Source organism: Ciconia boyciana, chromosome 7, assembly GCF_034638445.1.
Source record: "Ciconia boyciana chromosome 7, ASM3463844v1, whole genome shotgun sequence".
NCBI classification, from domain to species: domain Eukaryota; kingdom Metazoa; phylum Chordata; class Aves; order Ciconiiformes; family Ciconiidae; genus Ciconia; species Ciconia boyciana.
Window position 1 is genome coordinate 11739262 of NC_132940.1, and position 21306 is coordinate 11760567.

A 21306-nucleotide genomic window follows, 5' to 3' on the forward strand; every position below is an offset into this window, starting at 1 on the left:
GCTCAGGCAGCGTATCCCCCCTAGCAGGGCTGAGTGCAGCTGTAGCGCCAGGAGATGCCTATTGTACTCTGGGCTCACACCCTCTCGTGCAAGCTCTTGGCACAACACTGTGCAGCCTGGCCGGGAGCGGCATCCCCCATTTCCCCGTTCTGACGGGGCTCAGGGGCTCCCCCTGACCTCACATGCCCCACTGCCAGGCTGCCATCACTGCCCCTCTCCTCCAGGGCCGTCCAGTTCCCCATCCCCCCCAGCCAGAGCCACACGGCTGCTGCGGAGAAGGCGCTGGTTTAATGCTGCAGCCCAGCCTGGAGCGAGCCCTGTGACAACACACTACTTGGGGTGACTGTGCCCAAACCAGAGTCCTGTCCCCAAGCCCCCAGGCTCAGCTGTGCTTCTGGATGTGGCGGGAATGAGTGTGCACAGCCTCCACGAAGGCACCCACGTGCTCGGGGTTCATGTCGGGGTAGAGGCCGTGGCCCAGGTTGGCAATGTAGCGTTGGGTCCCGAAACCCTCCAGCATCTTCTTCACCAGCTCGCCAATCTTCTCCTGTAGGCACGGTGGGAAACCATGTGTCAGCCCCATCCAGTCCAGGGTACTCCACCCCCACCAGTTCCCAGCCAGCCTGAGGGACTGCTGGGACATGAGCCAGCACTGCAGGTGGGGAAACTGAGGCAGGAGGCCTTTAACACAGGCTGGAACTAACCCCCGCTGCTGGCGATGGCCACAGCTCACCTTGGGTGCGTAGAGCGCGCAGGGATCCAGGTTCCCTTGCAGGGTGATGTCTTTCCCTGTCTGTGCACTACAGCAGAGAGGAAGCAGGTGAGTTGTTGCGTGTGGTGCAGAGGCTGGGGGCAGCTGGGTGCCTGCAGCCCCCACTCCTGCAGGCGGAGGGCACACGGGACCCCTCAGTGCAGCCCCTGGTTGCTGCGAGCTCTATGTAGCATGGGGGCCCAACTATCCCCACCTCTGGAGCAGAAATCTCCAGGCCTGGGGATGGCTCAGGGCAGAAGAAGAGGTCAGGGTACCTGGCCCAGGGTGCTGCCCAGGCACCTGAGTGCTCTGCCAGACTCTTACCGAGCTTCCTGGGGCCGGATCGTCCAGTCGAGACCGACCACCTCATAACCGGCATGAGCCAGGTCGCGCAGCGCGTAGTGTGCATCCTTCGCAAAGATGATCTGGGGAGGGAGGAGGTGGGCAGTAACTCCGCTGTGGGTCAGGCCCCTCTCCACGGGCTAGACTGGGGGAGGCAGGTACGAGGGGATGCACCCCTCTCCAGCAGCCCCCACATGCCAGGGTCAACCCAGGCAGCCCCAACTCACCATGGGCACCAGGGGCAGCGCCTCCTCCTTTAACTTGCTCTTCACAGCCTGGGCGATGTCCCGGATGTAAGGCAGGGCGAAGTCCTGAAACTGCTCTGGGCCCAGGTGCCCCGCATGGGACTCAAACAGCTGGAGCGCCTGCCGGGGACATGGGGCTGGGAGAGCCGCACCTCAGTCCCTCCTCCTCCTCCTCCCAGAAGCTGGAGCCTCTCTGCTCCCTGTCCCCAGTCCCTGCCTTCCTGCCTTGCCCTGTCACCATGCCCCAGGACACACCTGCGCTCCAGCAGCCACCTGCCCCACCAGGTAGTCGGTGACGACATCAGCCAGCAGCCGCAGCAGTCGGTGGCTTGCCTCGGGGTGACGGTAGAGCCATCTCTTGGCCTTGGCCATTGTAGTGGAGCCGCCACCTTCAATCATGTAGGACATGAGCGTCCACTGCGGGAAGGAGAGTGGAGTGAGGAGGGTGATGGAGACAGAAGACGACACAAGGGGCGAGTCGCAGTGCTGAAGGTAGGACCTGTGAGCACCCCAGACAGAGCCTGGGGCACAGCTGCTCCTGCAATGTCCCCCACCTATGCAACCCTATAGCACTCACAGCTCTGGGGGTGTCATGGCCTGTGTCACCCCAGAAGAAAGAGCAAAGAAATCCAGCTGGGGAGGCCACATGGAGGAGCCACATCACTTACAGGCGCCCCAGAGAAGCCAATGAGGGGCACCCTGCCCTCCAAGCTGTGTCGTGTCAGCGTGATGGCCTGGAAGACGTAACCCAGCTCCGCGGTCACGTCCACCTTCTGTCGCAGTTTCAGCAGATCCTCCACCTCTTTCAGGGGCTCTGTGAACGTGGGTCCTTTACCAGGGACCATGACAACCTCCATGCCCAGTGCCTGGTGACAGGGGAGAATGGACGAAGCAGGAATGGGGTGGGCCCAAACCCAGCCCTGTTCCCAGCTGCTGCTCCCCACCACCGGCCATGGCTCTCACCTGGGGCACCACCAAGATGTCGGAGAAGATGATGGCAGCATCCAGGGGGAATCGTCTGAGCGGCTGTGGAGGGGAAGAGGCAGCGTCAGTGAAGGGCTGGGACCCCCGCCCAATGGAGGACCTGGACAAGCACATGGGGCAGTGGGGTCCCCAAGGGCTGCACAACTTACTGGGGCCACCCAGAGTGGCCAGACCCAAGGTTTCTCCCCATCCCCATCTAGGCGGGGAGAGGGGACACACAGACCCCCTGGGGGATGCTCACCTGCAGCGTCAGCTCACAGCACAATTTGGGGCTCCGGCAAGTGGCAAAGAAATCCTGCGCCGCCCGGGTCTCCCGAAACTCTGCAAGGGACCAGCACGAGCGTTATGGGGTGTGTGCCGGGCCCCCCTTGCTGTCCCCCCCTGCACGCCTCCACCTGCTCACCGGGCAGGTAGCGTCCTGCCTGCCGCATGCACCACACTGGGGTGTGCTCCGTCTCCTCCCCACGTGCCGCTCGCAGGAACGTGTCGTTCTTCAGCTTGGGGAAGCCCTTGGGGCTGCGGACAAAAAAGCAGATACAGGTTGTCACACGCAGGGGGTCTGGGTGCCATGCCAGATCCCTGCAGCTGGGGGCAGGGGGTGCCAGGGCCAGCAGCTTGTCCCCAGTCCCTGGACAGTGACTGCAGGAAAGGGCTTGCGCCCAGCTGTGACAAACATGAGAAACGCTCCCCATCACGGTCCAGGGCCTTTTCCTGCTCGGGCGTCCATCTCCGTCCTCTCCCTCTTCCGGGGAGAGGCGATGCCTGGCCCAGGGCCCCATGAGATTAAGTTATCGGGGCCAGCAGATGCTCCCGCCTTTAGAGATTTGGGGCCAGCGAGGCACGAGGGCGGGCAGTACTGCCACCAGCGTCCCTGGCCCCTATCTGTGCCGTGCAGCCCCCGGAGGCTCAGGCGCCCGCCGAGGTGGCAACCATGCATCCCCAACCTCCCCCCCACGGTGTCACCACCGAGGGGCTGGTGGAGGCCGGCCTGCCCCAGGGATGGGGACCCTGGGCAACCACGGGGGATGGCCAGCACCGTCCTGCTGTGACAGGTGGGGGGCATGGGGACAAAGTCCCCAAAGCGTCCAGTGTGGGACCAGTGACTTCACTGCCACGCCAGTGGCCCTGCTGATCCATCCCAGTGCAGGATCAGTATTCCCAGTGCCTCACCACTGTGGGATCAGCCCCGCCAGCGCCTCACCAGTGTCCCCAGTGCAGGACCCTGGTGCCAGCACTGTATCCCCAGCGCCTCACCAGTGTCCCCAGTGCAGGACCTCAGCGCCACAGCGCCGTTCCCAGGGTCACACTAGTGTCCCCCGTGCAGGCCCCGGTGCATGTCCCCCCTCACCGCACTCGGAGGCCCCAGTCCCGGTCACTCACAGGAGCCGCTCGCCGCCCTCCATCCTCCTGCGCCGCTCCCCGGCCCCTCCGCTGCCTCCCGACGCGACCCGCCCCGCCTCATCCCACGGCCGCCCCGCCCCGCCGGCGCCGCCATCTTGCCGTAGTCCCGCCTCTCCGTACGCCGCCATCTTGCCCCTCCCCCTCCGTACGCCGCCATCCCGCCCGGCTTCCCGCTCCTCCCTACGCCGCCATCTTGCCCTGCTCCTCGCTCCTCCGTACGCGGCACGGGCGCCGCCATCTTGCCCTACGTCCGCCCCATCGGGCGCCGCCATCTTGCCTTGTCGGCGGGCGGGGTTTGCCGTAAACTCGCGAGTAGCGACCCCGCCGGTTCGGGGCTTGGCCGCTGCCCGCCGTGCACGGTCCCCGGTGCGCGATGCGTGCGGGCGGGGAAGCGCCGCACCAGGTGCTGGGCCGGCTGCGGTTCCTGCTGCAGTGCAGCGAGTGCTTCCGCCGCGCCCAGGCGCTGCCCGCCGCGCTCTGCTACGTGCCGCGGGAGGTGCAGTACAAGATCTGCAAGGACCCCGCCGCCGCCGCCGCCGCCGCCGCCGCCGCCCGCAGCCTGCTCAGCGTCTGGGACAGCCCGGGGCCGGCGCGGGGCGGCAAGCGGGCGGCGCGGGCCACCATCGAGGTGCGGAAGGGCGGCTGCCTCCGCGCCACCGGCGAGGAGTACTGCAACGGCGCCGGGCTCTGGGTCAAGCTCAGCAAGGTAACGGGGGGGGGCTGGGAGGCCGCTGCGGCCTGCGCTGCCCGCGGAGGGGCCTGTCCGTCCCCTGACGGGAGCCGCCTGTCCCCCGCAGGAGCAGCTGGAGGAGTACAGGAGCGGCTGCGAGCTGGAGGAGGGCTGGGTGCTGGTGTGCAAGCACGCCGACGGCGGGGACCGGCTGGTGCCGGTGGAGTCCACGGAGCGGATCCAGCGGCAGCAGCAGCTCTTCGGGGTGGACTACAAACCCGTGATCAGGTGCGGGGCAACCGCTCTCTCCCTCTAGGTTGCCGTCCCTGGCTCCCCCTCGCACAGCAGAGAGCAGGGAGGTTCTCACCCCCCATTCACCCAGGCCCAACTGCTTGGGGTTTTGGTGTGCCACCCCTCAGCTGCTCCTGGCCTGGACTGAGGAGCCGCAGCCCGCTTGGCCACTTCTTCCATGGAAGTGAGGTAATAGGGATGCCAGGTGTGGAGTTAACTGGGTTTGGCTCGGTCACTGTGCTTGTCACCTGCCTAGCAGGGTGTGGGCTGGAAGAAGTAGAGATGGTTGGAAAGGAAAAGACAGTGGATGAGGCTGGAGGTGATGGAGGCTGGAGCGTGGTGGGGCTTTAAACCCAAATCTTCCCCTTCCAGCTACTCCTCAACCACCGGTTCCTTCTTTCCCCTGGGATTTTCTCACTCCCCCCTTCTCTGGGTTGTTTCAGATGGGAGCAGGTGGTGGATCTGACGTACTCCTTGCGCCTCGGCGCGAAGCCCAAGCCCATGGAGCAGGATGAAGCCGCAGTAGAGAAGCTTCGGTATGAGCTGTTTCCCAGCTTCTGCTGTGGTTGGGTGCAAGCCACTGTCTCTCCCTGGCTGCTCAGACAGCTGTCTCCTGCAGACCGAGGGGAGAGGGAGAAAGACAGGCAGCAGGGAACAGCTCTGCTTGGCACAGTCTTGTCCTAGATAAGCCTGCGCAAAGCAGAAAACAGGGCAAGACCAAGGCAAGCAGGACATGGACCTGCCTTCCCTGACCTGTTAGCCTGGCTGCCCATGACTCTCCAGACCCATTAATCCCTTTTCCCTGGTAGGTTTGTGCCCCCAACATGGACTTACGAATGTGACGAAGACCTGGTGCATTTCCTATATGATCACATTGGGAAGGAGGATGAGAACTTGGGCAGCGTCAAGCAGTACGTGGATAGCATCGATGTCTCGTCCTACACGGTGGGTTAAAGGGACGAGGCTGCATCAGCCCTGCTGTGCCATGGCTCTGGGGAGCGTGGATGGTGCTTGGTGTGCTGCGCTCGGCTGGGCTGTGTTTGAGGATGTGGGAGAGGAACCTGGGGAGCGTCATGCAGCGTATTGTATAATGTGGCCCCTGGAGGGGCTGTGATTTGAGAAGCAAATGCTAATATTGGCTGCTAAGCTGATTTTAGGGAGGGTTTGATATTCTGTTCTGTGTGCGTGACCCCAGAGCACCTTGAAGGGTCAGCCCCAGTGTCCTGTGCGCTCTGTACTCCCTGTGTCTACCCACAGCCCAGCAAAGGGAACGGGCCAGTTTGATGCTCTCTGGCTCTAAGATTCTTGACAAGAGTAACCACTAAGGGGAAGTTAATCCTACCCCCATCTGATCTTTCTTTCATTCGCTGCCCTCTTCCAGGAGGACTTCAACGTGTCATGCTTGACCGACAGCCACGCCGACACATACTGGGAGAGTGATGGGTCCCAGGGCCAGCACTGGGTGCGGCTCAACATGAAGAAAGGCACCATTGTCAAGTGAGGCACCTCTCCCCTGCGCGCTGGCTCATGGCTGGGGTAAACCCTGCAGCCCCCGCTCTCTGCATGAGTCCATCGTGGCCTAAATTTGCCCTGCACTCCCTGCCCCTCAGCCCTTGCTCTGGCTCTGGGCTTGAAAGGTTCTTAGGATTGTCACAGGTACCCAGGGATCCCAGCACCAGCTGAGTGTGCTTCATAACAAGTGTGACCAGGCAATGAGGGGGAGCAGCAATGGGTGTTCAGCTGCAGTTACCTTCTCCTCATTTCATGCTTCCCTTTGCAGGAAGCTCCTGCTGACAGTGGATACTACCGATGAGAACTTCATGCCCAAGCGGGTCGCCGTGTATGGGGGTGAGGGGGACAACCTGAAGAAACTGAATGATGTCGGCATTGATGAGTGAGTGGATGGAGGTGGAGAGGGTAGTGTGGCCCTTGCAGGAGCCTGAGGTGCTGGACACCCCAACCCTAAGCAGTCATGCCAGCACCAGCCTGGCTTCAGAGGCCCAGGGCCTTGGGACAGGCATTTTCCATGTCTGAGCTGCGGGTTCACTCTGCCGACAATAGCAGATGGCACAATCGTCAGGGCGCTCCTGATCCGATTGTGGAACCCATCGGGATCGTGTTGCCTGGATCTGAGGCACCAGCAGGTTCAGGCATTCAACATAGACCATGTTGTAGGCAACTGGATCTGGGTTCCTGCCGCAGGCTCTCATTTCAAAAGATGCAAACCTTCTTCCCTTAACAAGTGGCCGAGTGGATTTTGGCGGGATGGGCAAGGGAACAGCTCTGCAGCCCTCATCTGTGCTGTGTTTGCAGGAGCTACATTGGGGATGTGTGCGTTCTTGAGGACATGACAACACACCTGCCTGTCATCGAGATCCGGATTGTGGAGTGCAGAGGTAGGGCTGGGTGTTATGGCCACATCCATAACGCACCTGTAAGATACTGTACATTAAGAGTTTGTTCCTGTGGCTTATACTTCTTGGCCTTGTGGGCTGTTTCAGATGAGATGCAGAAGAACCATGGGAAACTCCAGGGGGACCTGGAGGTTTGCAAGCTCTCAGCTTTCATCCTATCTTTCCCTGCCTTCAATTTTTTTTTTTTTTTTTTCTTCTGTAAATGCCTCACTTCTTCACAGAGGTATTTCAGGTTCTCAGTGCCCAGCCCCAGAGCTGGTGGAGCTGGTCACATTCCTAGTGCTTTTACTTACAGACCTCCCATGCTGGAAGGCTTGCTTTCTCATGGTCTTAGCGTATCATCCATGGTCTTCCTTGGCAGATGATGGGATTGATGTTCGCCTTCGAGGCATCAAAATCAAATCTTCCCGACAGAGGGACTTGGGGCTCAGTGCTGACATGTTCCAGCTGCCCAATTTAGTGCGCTACCCTCGCCTAGAAGGGACAGACCCTGACCTGCTGTACCGACGGGCCATGCTCATTCAAAGGTACTGTATGGAGGGGGGCAGACAAGTAGGGTGGTGTTGCCTGCAGGGACTGGTGCCATCTCCAGCACGAGTATGGCTGGAAGCTGTAAAACTGTGTGACTCCCCTTGGGACAGGCATCCTGGACCCTGGAGAAAATAGCAGAGTCATTTGGGAACAAAGTGGGCTCGCTGGGGTAACTCCCCTACACTTTCAGATGAATTTTGCAGCTCAAGTTCAGTGTCTTGTGTGTTGCAAGCGCAGCATATCTGTGTGGTGTGTGGGGCAGGTGCACGCAGAATCCCTTGCAAGAGGTGCAAGGTCCCTGCAGCGCCCAGTCAGTGGGAATTTAGTACCAAAGGCTACCGAAGACCATGCTGGGTTGGGTTTGGATCAGTTTTTACTTTTCTGCTTGTGTCTGGGGGTGTCTGGTCTGGAATAGGCTTGTGCAGATCCCTGTCCCTCCTGTGTCACAATACCTTCTTTTTTGGGTTTTAGGTTTATCAAGCTCCTGGACAGTGTCCTGCATCACTTGGTGCCAGCCTGGGACCACACTGTTGGCACGTTCAGCAAACTCAAGGTGAGTGATTCCCTCTGTGTCTTGTGGGGCCTCAGTCTGGCAGGCTGATTGCGCTTGGGCTGTGGCAAGGGAGGCGGTCAGTGCTTGTTGCCTTTAAAGCAGCTCAAGGGAAATACCTGGGTAAGCTCGGTTCATTAAAGCTGTGAAAGGTGATATTGTTTAGAGGCTGGTTTCCTGCTAAAATGCTCATGTGGAAACATGTAGCTATGGGGTAACAAGTAGAATCAAACCAGAGCACTTCACTCTCAAAAGGACTTGGACCATAGCAGCACTGGGCATGTGAGCTGGACACACATCCCCCCTGAGATCTCAGCCCAGGACACTCTATTCCTGCACTTACTGCCAGCAGCTTTGAGCTGGCTGTGTCCAAACAGCAAGGCTTTTACCAGTAATTTCTTTCTGGCTTTAATAAGCTTTTGATTTTCATCTTTCTCATAAGACTGAGTTCATCCCTCCAGTTGTTTGTTTTCCTTACATCCTCTCCCAGATTACATGTGCCGGACACTGCTGGGGTAGCCCTGTTCTGTGTGTTTCTAGGCTTGGTGTCGGAAAGCACTGTAATTCCTGTGACAGCTCAACATAGGATCCAAAGCATTTGAGGATTCTTGTTTGTTTAGAGGAGCTTGCTTTGATTACAAATAGGAGGGATAGTAAGACCAGTGTTCTGGCGAGAGTAAAGGTGAAGGAGAGTCCAAGCAACACTGGAGTGTAAACATCAGATGACGACTGATGGAGAGAGGACTGGGCTTGGTATCTCCCTTAAGCCAGAAAGCAAAATCTTTCAGAGGCAGAGGTGGAACAAATATTGTCAAGGAGAATGTCTGTGTGTGGAAGGCAGTGGCCCTGGGAAGTGGAGAGACCTGGCGGTGCAGTGGCTTCAGTAGGAAGTACATGACGTTCTGGTCACTGGGCACTTCTGACATTTTGGACATACCTGTTGGCAGCATATCAAGCAGTTCTTGCTGCTGTCCAAGAGACGCACAGCTCTCATTACCCAGTGTCTGAAGGACTCGGAGACCAGCAAGCCCAATTTCATGCCACGGCTCTATATTAACCGACGCCTGGCTATGGAGCACCGAGACAACCCTGCCCTGGACCCCAGCTGCAAGAACGCTGTCTTCACCCAGGTACTGTCCCTCTTGGAAGGGTCTCTGCTGCTCTGGGGAGAGTGGGGCATCCCAAAACCAAAATGAACCACATAGAGGTGGGTGGAAGGGACAGCTTGGAGCTGGAGATACCTGGAGTCCTCAAGGCGTGTTCACATGACTCAGGCTCTACACGTGTGCTGATGATCCCATATCCAGGAATAACATCTAGGAGGGATTTGGGATCTCTGAGTTAGTCTCTATTCTGTCCTGGATGCTCTCTGTGGCATGTTGCTAATGCAGAGCATAACAGTCTCATTACACTGAAAGGGCAGCAAGGAATTCGTGTGACAACAATAATGCAGCTGCATACAGTCCTGTATTGTGGTTTTACAGCAATGCTGATCTTCCTATTGTCATTCTCTCCCCACCTCCAAAAGATCTGCTGCTCTGTGTGTGCACAAACAGCCCAGACTGCTGTGAGATTTAATATGTGTTCAATGTACCTCCAAGGCCAGAAAGCTCCATACAGTAGTTAGCACTGTAATTTATGTTCCCCTTCCAAAAATGAAGGGCTCCTAGACCATTTAGAGATCAGCTTTGGTCAGTATTTAAAGTTTGGGGCAAATCAGATTTCTTCCAATTTCCTGCCTTCACCTGGCACCTGGAGAGGGGATACCAGCCTTGATCTTCTCTGCTTGTTGCAGGTGTATGAAGGCCTGAAACCCTCAGACAAGTTTGAAAAGCCTCTAGATTATAGGTAAGCAGTGTCTGGGGGAGGGAGGGGATGATGCAGTGCTGGGAGCTATGTCCTCTGTCACAGCAGGGTGTTTGGGAAGCCTGTGTGTGTCCTGTGCTCTGGAGAGGGTTTGCTAGGGCAGGAGCCAGCACAGCCATGGGATCAGGGCCTGTTCCCCAAGGTGTCACCTCCCTACTGAGGATGCAGCTGTCTCTGGAGACTGAGATCTTGTCCTGTCCTAAGCCCAGGCTGGTCCACCCTAGTCCCCTGGCATCCCTGCTGTCCCTGCTGCCTCCCCCGCATCTCCTTGGCTGTGAGCAGCACCTCAGGCGATGCCTGGTTCTCCGCAGGTGGCCATTGCGTTATGACCAGTGGTGGGAGTGCAAATTCATCGCAGAGGGCATCATCGACCAAGGTAGGGGCTGTGTGAGGCAAGGGCTCCTCTGGCAAAGAGTTGGGGGTTGATGGGGTGACTGTTGCTGTAGGGAGCCCCATCGGGCTCTCGTTTGCTCCCAGTGTTACTGCCCATGGAGGAGAGAGGGAAGGCAGGTTGCCTTGTCCTGCCACCCCAGGCCACGTCCCAGATAAGGAGTGCTGCTTGCTGGGATGGGGACCAGACCTCCATTAGTCACTAACAGCAGCTTTGACAGTGTCAAAGCTCCTTCTGGCTGTCCTCCACAGGCCAGGCAGGGATGTTATTTCTCCTGTCTTATTTCCTCCGGTGCCATAAGGCTCTGACAGGAGCCTTCTGCTGAGTCCTGCAGCAGGTTGGACCAGAATTCCTCATCTTTGCTCCGTAACTCTGAGGGTCAGCACACAGGGAGTTCACATCACTAAAAATGCCCTTCTTTTGGGGTTGCAGGTGGCGGTTTTCGGGACAGCCTGGCGGACATGTCGGAGGAGCTGTGTCCCAGCTCGGCAGACACCCCCGTACCTCTGCCCTTCTTTGTGCGCACATCCAACCAGGTGCTGTGCGTCGGGGTATTTGAGGCAGATCTTTCTGTGCCTGGCAATGCAGTGCTGTCCCTGTCCCCCTGCATGCCAGGGACGTACCTACTTTTGCTGGTCCGAAACTTTTCCTCGTGAAGGGTTGAGTGGATTGCTTTGTGGCATCTCGTTTTAGGATACGCTGAAAAGTGCCTGGATGCTTGTCTCTCACTAGGAATATTGCCAAGGAGGATGGGGGTTTAGCCCACTTCTGTTGAGACAAGTGCCCAGAGGCACTGCAGGAACTGAGTTTGTGGTGCTTCATGCTGTGCTGAGATCATGACTTGGAGTTTTGCCTCTCACTCCTGTAGGGTAACGGCACTGGAGAAGCTAGGGACATGTACGTCCCCAACCCGTCCTGTAAAGACTTCCCAAAGTATGAGTGGATCGGGCAGATCATGGGAGCAGCTCTGCGGGGCAAGGAGTTTCTGGTAAGCTTTCAACCCCATCCCTGTGTGGAGGTTTGCTGCAAAGGGAGTCGTCAGCCCCCTTCTGCAGCCTGTCCGACAGGAGCATGGGAGGGCTCTGTGGTCACACACTGGGACAAAAGGTGTTTGGCAGGATTTGGGGCCGAGGGGTGAGGAGAGCTCACAGCCTGAGTTTTGGGAGATGCTGCTGGGAGCTTGGGAGAGGGTGTCTGATCTCTGCTTGGCTAGGAGGAGCTCTGCATGTGGACGGGGGGAGCAGGGAAGCTCCTCTGTATTTGCACTGTTGAGCCCTGTCTCTATCTTTGGGGGATGTCTCCTTTCATACAGACTCAGCAAAATCCCTGTTCTCCTTCAGGTCCTGGCTCTTCCTGGCTTCGTATGGAAACAATTAACAGGGGAGGAGGTCAGCTGGAGCAAAGACTTCCCTGCCGTGGACTCTGTGCTGGTGAGAGGGACTGGGAGGCTGTGCCTATCCTATTCCTTGTGGCACTCAACAAGGTGGTGATTTGTGTCCCTGTCCTCATGTACTTCCTTCCTCCTGTGATGCATCAAAGAAACACGCACAAAAAGGGCACTCTTAGCATTTAATGCATCCTATAGCTAATATAGAGATGTAGCCATGCTGACTACTGCTTCAAGCATGCCGTGCTCCAGGGTCTGCTAAACAGCTCTAGGGCAGCATGTCCTGTGTTGTGTTACTGTTGCAGCCACTCCAGCCCTTGTCTGGGAAGGGAGGAGATGTGGGTTTGGGCACACCACTGCCCACTGGGCATCTCTCTAACAAGCACTCATCTGGGGCCTGGGCAGGTGAAGCTCCTGGAGGTGATGGAAGTCATGGACAAAGACACCTTTGAGTTCAAATTTGGGAATGAGCTGACCTACACAACGGTGCTGAGTGACCAGCGTATGGTGGAGCTGATCCCCAATGGCAGCAGCACTGTGGTGCGCTATGAGGACCGCAAGGAGTTCATCCGCCTGGTGCAGAAGGCTCGACTGGAGGAGAGCAAGGAGCAGGTAATGCTGTCCCGTAGCATCAGTGGTCATTGAGTTCCCAGAGACATACCCCCCCAGTCTGTTTCTGGTAAAATGCATCGTGGTTAGCATCCCTGGGCTCATTAGTGCAATAGTAGGTGATCCTTTTTGGTGGAGTCCTGGAGCCCATGGAGTTGTTGAGAAGCGAAGTGGCTTATAGCAGCATGGGAGACAGAGGATTTTATTCCCAGCTCTGACATGGGCTTCCTGAATGAACTGGGATGCATCTCTGTGGGATCCTGTTCTCTTAGAATTACAGAATCATAGAATTGTTTAGGTTGGAAAAGACCTTTAAGATCATCAAGTCCAACCGTTAACCTAGCACTGCCAAGTCCACCGCTAAACCATGTCCCTAAGCACCACATCTACATAGAATCAGCAAGGTTGGAAAAGACCTCTAGGATCATCTAGTCCAACTGTCAACCCAACACCTCCATGCCTACTAAACCATGTCCTGAAGTGCCACATCTACATGTTTTTTGAACTCCTCCAGGGATGGTGACTCCACCACCTCTCTGGACAGCCTGTTCCAATGTTTGACCACCCTTTCAGTAAAGAAACTTTTCCTAATATTCAATCTAAACCTCCCCTGGCGCAACTTGAGGCTATTTCTTCTTGTCCTATAGCTTGTTACTTGGGAGAAGAGACCGACACCCACCTTGCTACAACCTCCTTTCAGGTAGCTGTAGAGAGCAATAAGGTCTCCCCTCAGCCTTCTTTTCTTCAGGCTAAACAACCCCAGTTCCCTCAGCCACTCCTCATCAGCCTTGTGCTCCAGACCCTTCACCAGCTTCACTGCCCTTCTCTGGACACGATCCAGCACCTCAATGTCTCTCTTGTAGTGAGGGGCCCAAAACTGAACACGGTATTCGAGGTGCAGCCTCACCAGTGCCGAGTACAGGGGGACGATCACTTCCCTAGTCCTGCTGGCCACACTATTTCTGATACAAGCCAGGATGCCATTGGCCTTCTTGGCCACCTGGGCACACTGCTGGCTCATATTCAGCCAGCTGTCGACCAACACCCCCAGGTCCTTTTCCACCAAGCAGCTCTCCAGCTGCTCTTCCACAAGCGTGTAGCGTTGCATGAGGTTGTTGTGACCCAAGTGCAGGACCTGGCACTTGGCCTTGTTGAACCTCACACAATTGGCCCCAGCCCATCGATCCAGCCTGTCCAGGTCCCTCTGTAGAGCCTTCCTACCCTCAAGGAGATCGACAGTCCTGCCCAACTTGGTGTTGTCTGCAAACTTACTGAGGGCGCACTTGATCCCCTCATCCAGATCATTGATGAAGATATTAAACAGAAATGGCCCCAGTACTGAGCCCTGGGGAACACCACTTGTGACCGGCCGCCAACTGGATTTAACTCCATTCACCACCACTCTTTGGGCCCAGCCATCCAGCCAGTGTTTTATCCAGCGAAGCATGTGCCCATCCAAGCCATGAGCAGCCAGTTTATCCAGGAGAATGCTGTGGGAAACTGTCAAAGGGTTTACTAAAGTCTAGATAGACAATATCCACAGCCTTTCCCTCATCAACTAAGTGGGCCACCTTGTCATAGAAGGAGATCAGGTTAGCCAAGCAGGACCTGCCTTTCATCAACCCATGCTGACTGGGCCTGATCACCTGGTTGTCCTGTATGTGCTGCGTGATGGCACTCAGGATGATCTGCTCCATAACCTTCCCCAGCACCGTGGTCAGACTGATAGGCCTGTAGTTCCCCGGATCATCCTCCTGGCCCTTCTTGTAGATGGGTGTCACATTTGCTAACCTCCAGTCAATGGGGTTCTCCCCAGTTAGCCAGGACTCCTGATAAAGGATTGAAAGCAGCTTGGCGAGCACTTCCACCAGCTCCCTCAGTACCCTCGGGTGGATCCCATCCAGCCCCATAGACCTGTGTGTGTGTCTAAGTGGTGTAGCAGGTCACTAAACATTTCCCCTTGGATTATGGGGGCTTCATTCTGCTCCCTGTCCCTGTCTTCCAGCTCAGGGGGCTGGGTACCCCAAGAACAACTGGTCTTACTATTAAAGACTGAGGCAAAGAAGGCATTAAGTACCTCAGCCTTTTCCTCATCCTTTGTCACTATGTTTCCCGCTGTGTCCAATAAAGGATGAAGATTCTCCTTAGTCCTCCTTTTGTTGCTAATGTGTTTATAGAACCTTCTTCAGGTTCCTTGGAGAATTTGCTGAGCAGTCCTGTGGCTTGCATCCAGTTGAGTCCCTAGGCTCAACCACGAGCCAGGGAAATGGGCGAGACGTGCTGCTTACCTGCCCTGTCTCATTTTCAGATCATGGCCATGCAGGCTGGGCTGCTGAAGGTGGTGCCCCAAGCTGTTCTTGACCTCCTCACCTGGCAGGAGCTGGAAAAAAAAGTCTGTGGAGACCCTGAAGTCACAGTTGATGCCCTGAAGAAGCTCAGTAAGTGAAGGGCTCTGCTGAAAACTCTTTCCCTGAAAACAAGACTGTCTTCTCTCCATGCTGGGACAAGGAGAGGTGTGGGAGGCCAATATTAGCCTTTATTACAGTGAGAATGTGGGCCTGTATAGTTCTTGCCTTTACCTGGGTGCTGATGGGGGCAGGGATGTCCCTCGTCCCCATGCTGGGCTTCAGAATACAGTCTGGGGCATCCCTAAGCTGCCAGTATCTGAGCCTCTGTGGAGCTGAGATGTGTATCTGGATGTGCTTTCTGGGAGGGGCCTGACTGCATGTGTCCCTTGCACCTTGGGTCTATGTACCCTGCAGGCACCTAAATATTTCTTCCTGTGCTGGCAGAGGACCCCTGGGTGAGCAGGGGAGGCTCTCCTCTAATTTATCCAGGAGGAGCTTGGATCTTTAATAAACTGGTTTTCTGTATCCTTTCTGCCAGCCCGGTTTGAGGACTTTGAGCCATTGGACACCCGCGTTCAGTACTTCTGGGAAGCACTCAACAACTTCACTAATGGTGAGTGATTTGCCCTGTCCCTGCATATCTTGTGCCATGACAGCCCCTGCATGCTGGCTGGGAACTGGGAGGGTGAAACCACCCTCACTGCTGCCTGGGAAACAGATGGGAGCCAAGGAGAGCAAGCAGCTGGGCTGAAGGAACTGCTTGCTAGCACTGGGGATACCTGGAAGTGGCTGTACTCCATCTTGCATCCCTCTAGTGTCGGCTGATGTCTTTGCTTTTCCTTCACAGAGGATCGCAGCCGCTTCCTCAGATTTGTCACTGGCAGAAGCCGCCTTCCAGCACGGATTTACATCTATCCAGACAAGATGGGGTGAGTCCATTCTTCTGTAGACTGCAAGGCTGACAGATCCCACACCAAAGGGATGTGTGGTCTGGTCTCCCCTGCCTCACTGGCCTGTTGGTTCTGACCAGTTTGTCACCTTCTCCCCAAGCTCTGAGACAACAGATGCTTTGCCGGAGTCTTCCACCTGCTCCAGCACCCTCTTCTTGCCCAACTATGCCACGTAAGTTTTGGTGCTTCCTTACATCTGGGGACTGTGTGTCTGGGCTCTCTTCTTAACCTTGGTGCTGACCCATAGGGCCGCATCGCTTTGCCACGCTTACATCCCCCTGCCTGTACCATGTGGCTGCTGTGATTCTCTCTGTGAGTGGCTGGTGAAGAATAGCCTCCATCTCAGAAAGCATTTTGTTCTCTCAGCTGGCAAATGCAGCAATGGCAACTCTTCCTTGTCTTTTGCCCCCCCCCCCCTCCTGCCATCCCTAGAGCCAAGGTATGTGAAGAGAAGTTGCGGTATGCCGCCTATAACTGCGTGGCCATTGATACAGATATGAGTCCGTGGGAAGAGTGATGTTGCAGCCTGACCAAGCAGCATGGACAATCGTTCAACAAAATGGTGCAGTGGGAAGAGCTCCCTTGACCCCCAGGATATGTATATATAATAAACATATAGGTGTGAAGCCTGGCTCCCAGCAGTGGTAACCAGCACCTCTTTGGACATGGAGGTTTGGGTCTTCAGCAGGGTGGGAGCTAGCTTGGAGTGTAAATGTGATTACAATAATGAAGCCCTGGCCCAGCCCTCATACATCAGAAAGGTCTGGTAGGCTTTTGTAATGAATTTCTTCTCCACATGTCCCTGTTGCAGCTCCACAACTCTTGCTCCTCCTAGGCTGCGCTCTGCTCCAAACAGAAGTGGGGCAGGGCCACAAAGCTGCATGGCAGTTTACAGCACAGGACAGAGAATTGTGAGCTGCTGCTGAGACCACGGGGAAGCTCAGAGATGTTCAGGGTGTCCTAGCCTGACTGTCCTGACCACATTCCCTTGCCTTGTTCCTGCTCTCACCTGAGGTCATGGAAATGAGATCATTCATCTAGTTTCAAGAAGAAATGGGTCAGGCTGGTGCTGCAGGGGTGCCTCTGGCCACCAGATGTCACAACAGACCTGCACGGCAGGACTGTGGGTGCTGTCAGGAAAGGGCTCCCATGCTTTTACATCGCACAAAATCCCAGTTCCTGTGACCGCCCGTGGTTCCTTGTACCCCTTGCACAGCAGCGACTGCTGGGGGCGCTGCTCCCCTACAGGAGATGGGAACTGTCTGCTTCCCTCCTGCTCTGTAACCTTCAGTTCTGCATCCGGCATGCTGGTGGCCTAGCAGCTGTTCTCCAGGCTCTTTGAGCCTTGGTTTTCCCCTAAAAGACAGTATTACAACTAATCTGTTCTAGTTCTCATGGAGATGTGCAGGGAGGGCCAAGTTCTTCTGCCAGACAGCAGGGGTTAGAGCAGTAGCAGGCACAGCAGCACTGGACTCTGCTCCCCTCTGCCATGGGGAGGTAGATGGAGGTTTCAGGTGGACAGGGAAAGCCATTGCCCCAGGGGAGTGGAGAGACTGTGGGTACCAAGGGTTGGAGCTCCTTGAGCAGATGGACGCTCAGTGTGTGAGCGAGGAGTGGGCAATGAAAGCTTTATAACTTCAAGACCATTGGAAATGTTCCTTGATCTTCCCAGTCCTGGGCAGGGCTAGTCATTGCCTGGCAGTGTGAGCTACCAGGTGTTGGTCCACTTCTATACCCCCAGCTCCATCTTCAGCCCATGTGGTCTGTTGGACCACCGCTACTAAGAGCCACTGAGTCACTGGGGCTTCACTGGAGTGGGGCTAATGCTGTGAGTTAAGATTTATCCTGTCTTAACGCTTCATGCCTTTTTCCTCCTCTGTTGAAGGAGTCTGTCATCCAGAAATTGCCTCCAGTTGTAAACGAAGTCCTTGCCTTCACCAGTTTCCTTTGAAACTGCTGTATTCCCAGACCTGCTGAGGGGGTTTGTACTAAAAGGGATGTAGGACCAGGAGAGAACATGTGCTGTCATCTCCCATCGCGGTGAGTGGAAGGAGTATAGGGTGAGCGGGGAAGCTGTTTCTGGCAGCCCTTGCCTGCAGCAGAACCTTCCATGCTCAGCTGGGTGGGTGTGAAGTCCTGTCTGCTGGAGGAGGTTTTTTGTAAATTCTAGAGTTATCTCAGAATTGAGCTGTGTGGCTTTGTGGCTGATTTCAACAACCAGCTTGGACAGGAGCAGAGCCAGTGTGATACCTTTCCATGCTGGTGGCTGAGTCACTTCCTAGGGTGTCTGTTTTAAATGGGCATGAGCGAGCTGGTGAAAGGACTTTGATCTGCTGGCTTTGCCTCGGTCAGGAATGTTGGTGAAGGAGTCTTCAGCATCAATCTGGGATTTGAAATGAGCCATCCTAGATCCTCTCTGGCCACTGACATTTGGGTGGAATCGATTGTGCTTTTTCCAACCTTCCCCACTTGTCTCTAAGGGAGATCAGCAGGAGGTCACATTATTTACTGAGCAGAACTAGAAGTAGCAAGAAAAATTGACTTCTCTCTGGTACTTTATTGCTGGGCAGGGGAAGAAGGTTGGTTGATGAGTGGCTCAGGGTGGGATGGATAAAGTGGCCCTAGTCTTTGGTGGAGGGTAAGCTATGTCACCTGTGGGAATGGGCAGGTTAAGAGCCAGCTGGGGCTGCTTGGGGTCACTAGCTGTGGGGGAATGGGCACCTGTGGCAGAGACATCTCCAACAGGTGACCACTGGCTCCCTTGGTCTTGGTGAAAGCAACTGCAGCTGACAGAGGGTAACTGAGGTAATTATGGAGGTACCCAGAGTAGCCCAGGTTTCTCACTGAGGGATGAGATGCTTGGACAGCTCTATTCCCACTCACCATCCATGTACACAGTCCCAGCCCTCCGTGATGAGGGCAGAGCTGCTGTGCAGGGCGATGGTGAGAGCAGAGCCTGGCTGAAGCGGTGGGATCCTTCCCTAGAAGCATCATGGCATCTCCATCCTTGGAGATGCTCAAGACTTGTCTTACAGCCCTAGGCAAGCTGATCTAACTTCCAGTCTCACCCTGCTGGCTTCAGGTCTAGGTCCTCCTTAACCTGAAGCACTTGATGACTGTGGAGTTGTCAGCTCTAGCTTTTCCCACATTTCTCTACTCTTCCTCCCAGCAAGGTCTTTTAGCCCCTGACCTCTCACAGCCTTGGGTTTATTTCCTGCCACTGAGAAGAGAGAGAGTACTGTCCAAGGGCTTGCTGGAGCTCAGGTGTGAGTGCTGGAGCTCTGGAGAAAGGATCTAGCTGGTGACAGGGATTTTTGTTTAAAAAAATACTTCTAGTAACAGGACCCTCGCCCTAGCAGGAAGGCTGCACTTGGGAGCTCATCCAGGATGGTCTGGGTTTAACCCCTACAAGCATATTGAGGAAAAACATTGTTTTACCATATATACCATTGTTTTACTGTCCATTTTGTGTTATGGCCATATACATGTTGGAGAACGGCAGCAGCCGCTGCTGTAGTGTTACACGGGGGTGTAGAGACCTGTGAAAGCTCTTCCAGGTGCAGGAAGAGCCCCTTGCTGCAGTGAGGTTTCAGCTGAGATCATTTAGTGCATGGTCAGAGGGTCTGGACAAACATGGCTGCTGAGCAAGGACGCCAAGATAACCCACAGATCGTGTTGTTGAGTTTGCTGTGCAAAGGTGAGCTGGGAAGGGGGAGCTGGTAACCCGCCTGGATCTCCTCCACACGATCCTCTGTCTTGTCTGTGGTGTTTTAAAGCCAATTGCAAACTGAATTTCTGCTGTGACAGCCCAGCAAATTGTGGAAAAGGTCAGCTTGGCTCAGCTCTGGCCAATCTCAGGGGCACCAAGTAGGTGTTATTTCAGTGCTGGGTCACGCTCCTTCTCTGATCTCCAAAGCTGAGGCTAGGAGCGGTCTCCTCCCATGTTTGACAAGACACAAGTCAAGTGCCCCAGCCCCGGACTCCTGCTGTGCGTAGCCTGGGGCGAGGGAGCCCTCCTGGGCACCAGGAACCAGAGGCTGCGTGTCCCTACCCTGTCACCCAGTCTCAAGTCGGTTGAGACTGATTTTCAAGCTAGTGCCACCCTGAGGAAGGTGCTGGTACCCCTGTGCTGCTGAGAAGGAGGCATCTGTGTGTGCCAGAGCTGCAGCTTTACAGGGTGGGTAGGGATGAGCTGGGGGAGGGACTGATGCCCTGGCGGCTCCGTATAACCACTCGCTCTCTCCTGACTTCAGCTTGCTGAATTGTCATAGAATAGCTTCAGGTGATTAATAACGCACGTGTAGTCTAGCTGTTGTTATTCCACTAATACCCTGAAGTATGACAAGCTATAAATAGTTTGACAGGATCTGTCTGTCCCTACCTCATGTAGGATCTAAAATAAAGTGAACAAACTAACTACTCCTGGCCTTCCTGATGATTTGTCTGGTCTGGCTGGGGCTCCTGCATCCTTCTGTTGGGTTAAACAGCGATGGAGACGGTGTCATGAGAGGCAACTGGAAGTGAAGCAGAAATTGGCCCCGTGATACCCTTTGCACACAAAGAGGTGTCATGGAGGTGGCTCAGAGTATTAACTGGGTCAACCCTTTGCAGCAGCTCTGCAGCCAGTTTTATAGGGTGACGTGGCTGCGACGGGAGGGCACAGGACCCTTCTGGCTGCGGTGGCCGCAGTTAGGGGCAAGGCAGAAGTTTGCATTTCTCTCACACCGTGGTTCAGGGCACTTTGCTCCCCGTGAGGCCAGTGCCTATCGCTGTGGTGAGGCAGTCACGCCTGTGCAATAGATAACGCTGCAGGGGTGACAGCTGTCAGACCTCCCTTTGCACTGTGCCTATGGAGCTGGACTCTGACCTGCCAGGAGGGCAGGCAGGCACGGGAGGGGTCCGGAGACCTTTGAGCTCTGCCAGCCTGGTTGTTTCCTGATCCCTAAACGCAGCTCTTTGTGCCCAGCCTGGAGAAATTCAGGTAGCGTGGGGTGGAGCTGAGTTGCTCTCTGCCACCGCCTCACTGTGGTATGCAACAGGCAGACATGATGTGGGGTGACACACTGCCAGCGTTCTGGGGTGGTTGGGTGCTGCTGAGTGTCATGGCCTCGTTCCTGCTGCCAGGATGCCACTGCTGGCGGAGATAAAGCTGCTCCTGGGCAGGAAAGCTGTCATCCTCCCCAGTGAGTGCCCAGAGCGGGGCAGGTGCCCGGGCAGCAAGCCCGCCTGGGGCAGGAATGTGTCCCCCAGCCAGCCAGGAGCTGGCTCTCCCCATAGCAGGATGCCCGCTCCCCTCTTGTCCCTATCCATGCCCGAGATGTAGCCCTGTGCCCTGACCCCACAGGGACCCCCTCTCTGCTTGTAGGGATGCAGGCAGCCACAGGCACCTTGGAGGCCAGGAGGGAGCAGAGTCCTAAGCCGCGGGGTGAGGGGATGCGGGTGACCCGGGTCCGCTCCCGCCGGGGACCGAGGGACCGGGGTGGGTGTAACACAGTCGCGTCTCGGCAAAGCGGGGATGACGGCGGCCCCGCACCCAGCACCCCGCCGGGGAGCGGGGGGGCCGTGGCCCGGGAGGG

General features: G+C 56.1%; 2 protein-coding genes across 3 annotated transcripts; one reads left to right on the forward strand and one right to left on the reverse strand.

Moving 5' to 3' along the window:
* Positions 1 to 269: 269 nt before the first annotated feature.
* On the reverse strand, positions 270 to 3961 carry UROD (uroporphyrinogen decarboxylase). Its single transcript, XM_072866904.1, is given in 13 exon segments — positions 270 to 547; positions 734 to 800; positions 1076 to 1176; positions 1321 to 1458; positions 1594 to 1755; positions 2007 to 2204; positions 2302 to 2364; positions 2564 to 2643; positions 2726 to 2838; positions 3703 to 3767; positions 3770 to 3828; positions 3831 to 3894; positions 3896 to 3961. Coding segments are annotated over 13 exon segments (1341 nt in total). The 3' UTR covers positions 270 to 382.
* Positions 3928 to 20151, forward strand: LOC140654008 (E3 ubiquitin-protein ligase HECTD3-like). 2 transcript variants are annotated; one of them, XM_072866897.1, is made up of 21 exons: positions 3928 to 4429; positions 4521 to 4681; positions 5128 to 5220; positions 5494 to 5629; positions 6066 to 6181; positions 6465 to 6578; positions 6998 to 7080; positions 7394 to 7625; positions 8101 to 8182; positions 9127 to 9309; positions 9975 to 10027; positions 10357 to 10421; positions 10869 to 10972; positions 11305 to 11424; positions 11777 to 11866; positions 12229 to 12435; positions 14741 to 14870; positions 15319 to 15393; positions 15628 to 15709; positions 15831 to 15902; positions 16163 to 20151. In XM_072866897.1, exons 1-21 carry the CDS (start codon positions 4097 to 4099, stop codon positions 16245 to 16247), a joined length of 2616 nt encoding a protein of 871 aa, XP_072722998.1. In that variant the 5' UTR covers positions 3928 to 4096; the 3' UTR covers positions 16248 to 20151. The 2 variants fall into 2 exon arrangements, with proteins under 2 accessions (XP_072722998.1, XP_072722999.1); XM_072866898.1 differs by having other exon boundaries at positions 3930 to 4429; positions 7460 to 7625.
* The last annotated feature ends 1155 nt before the right edge of the window (positions 20152 to 21306 follow it).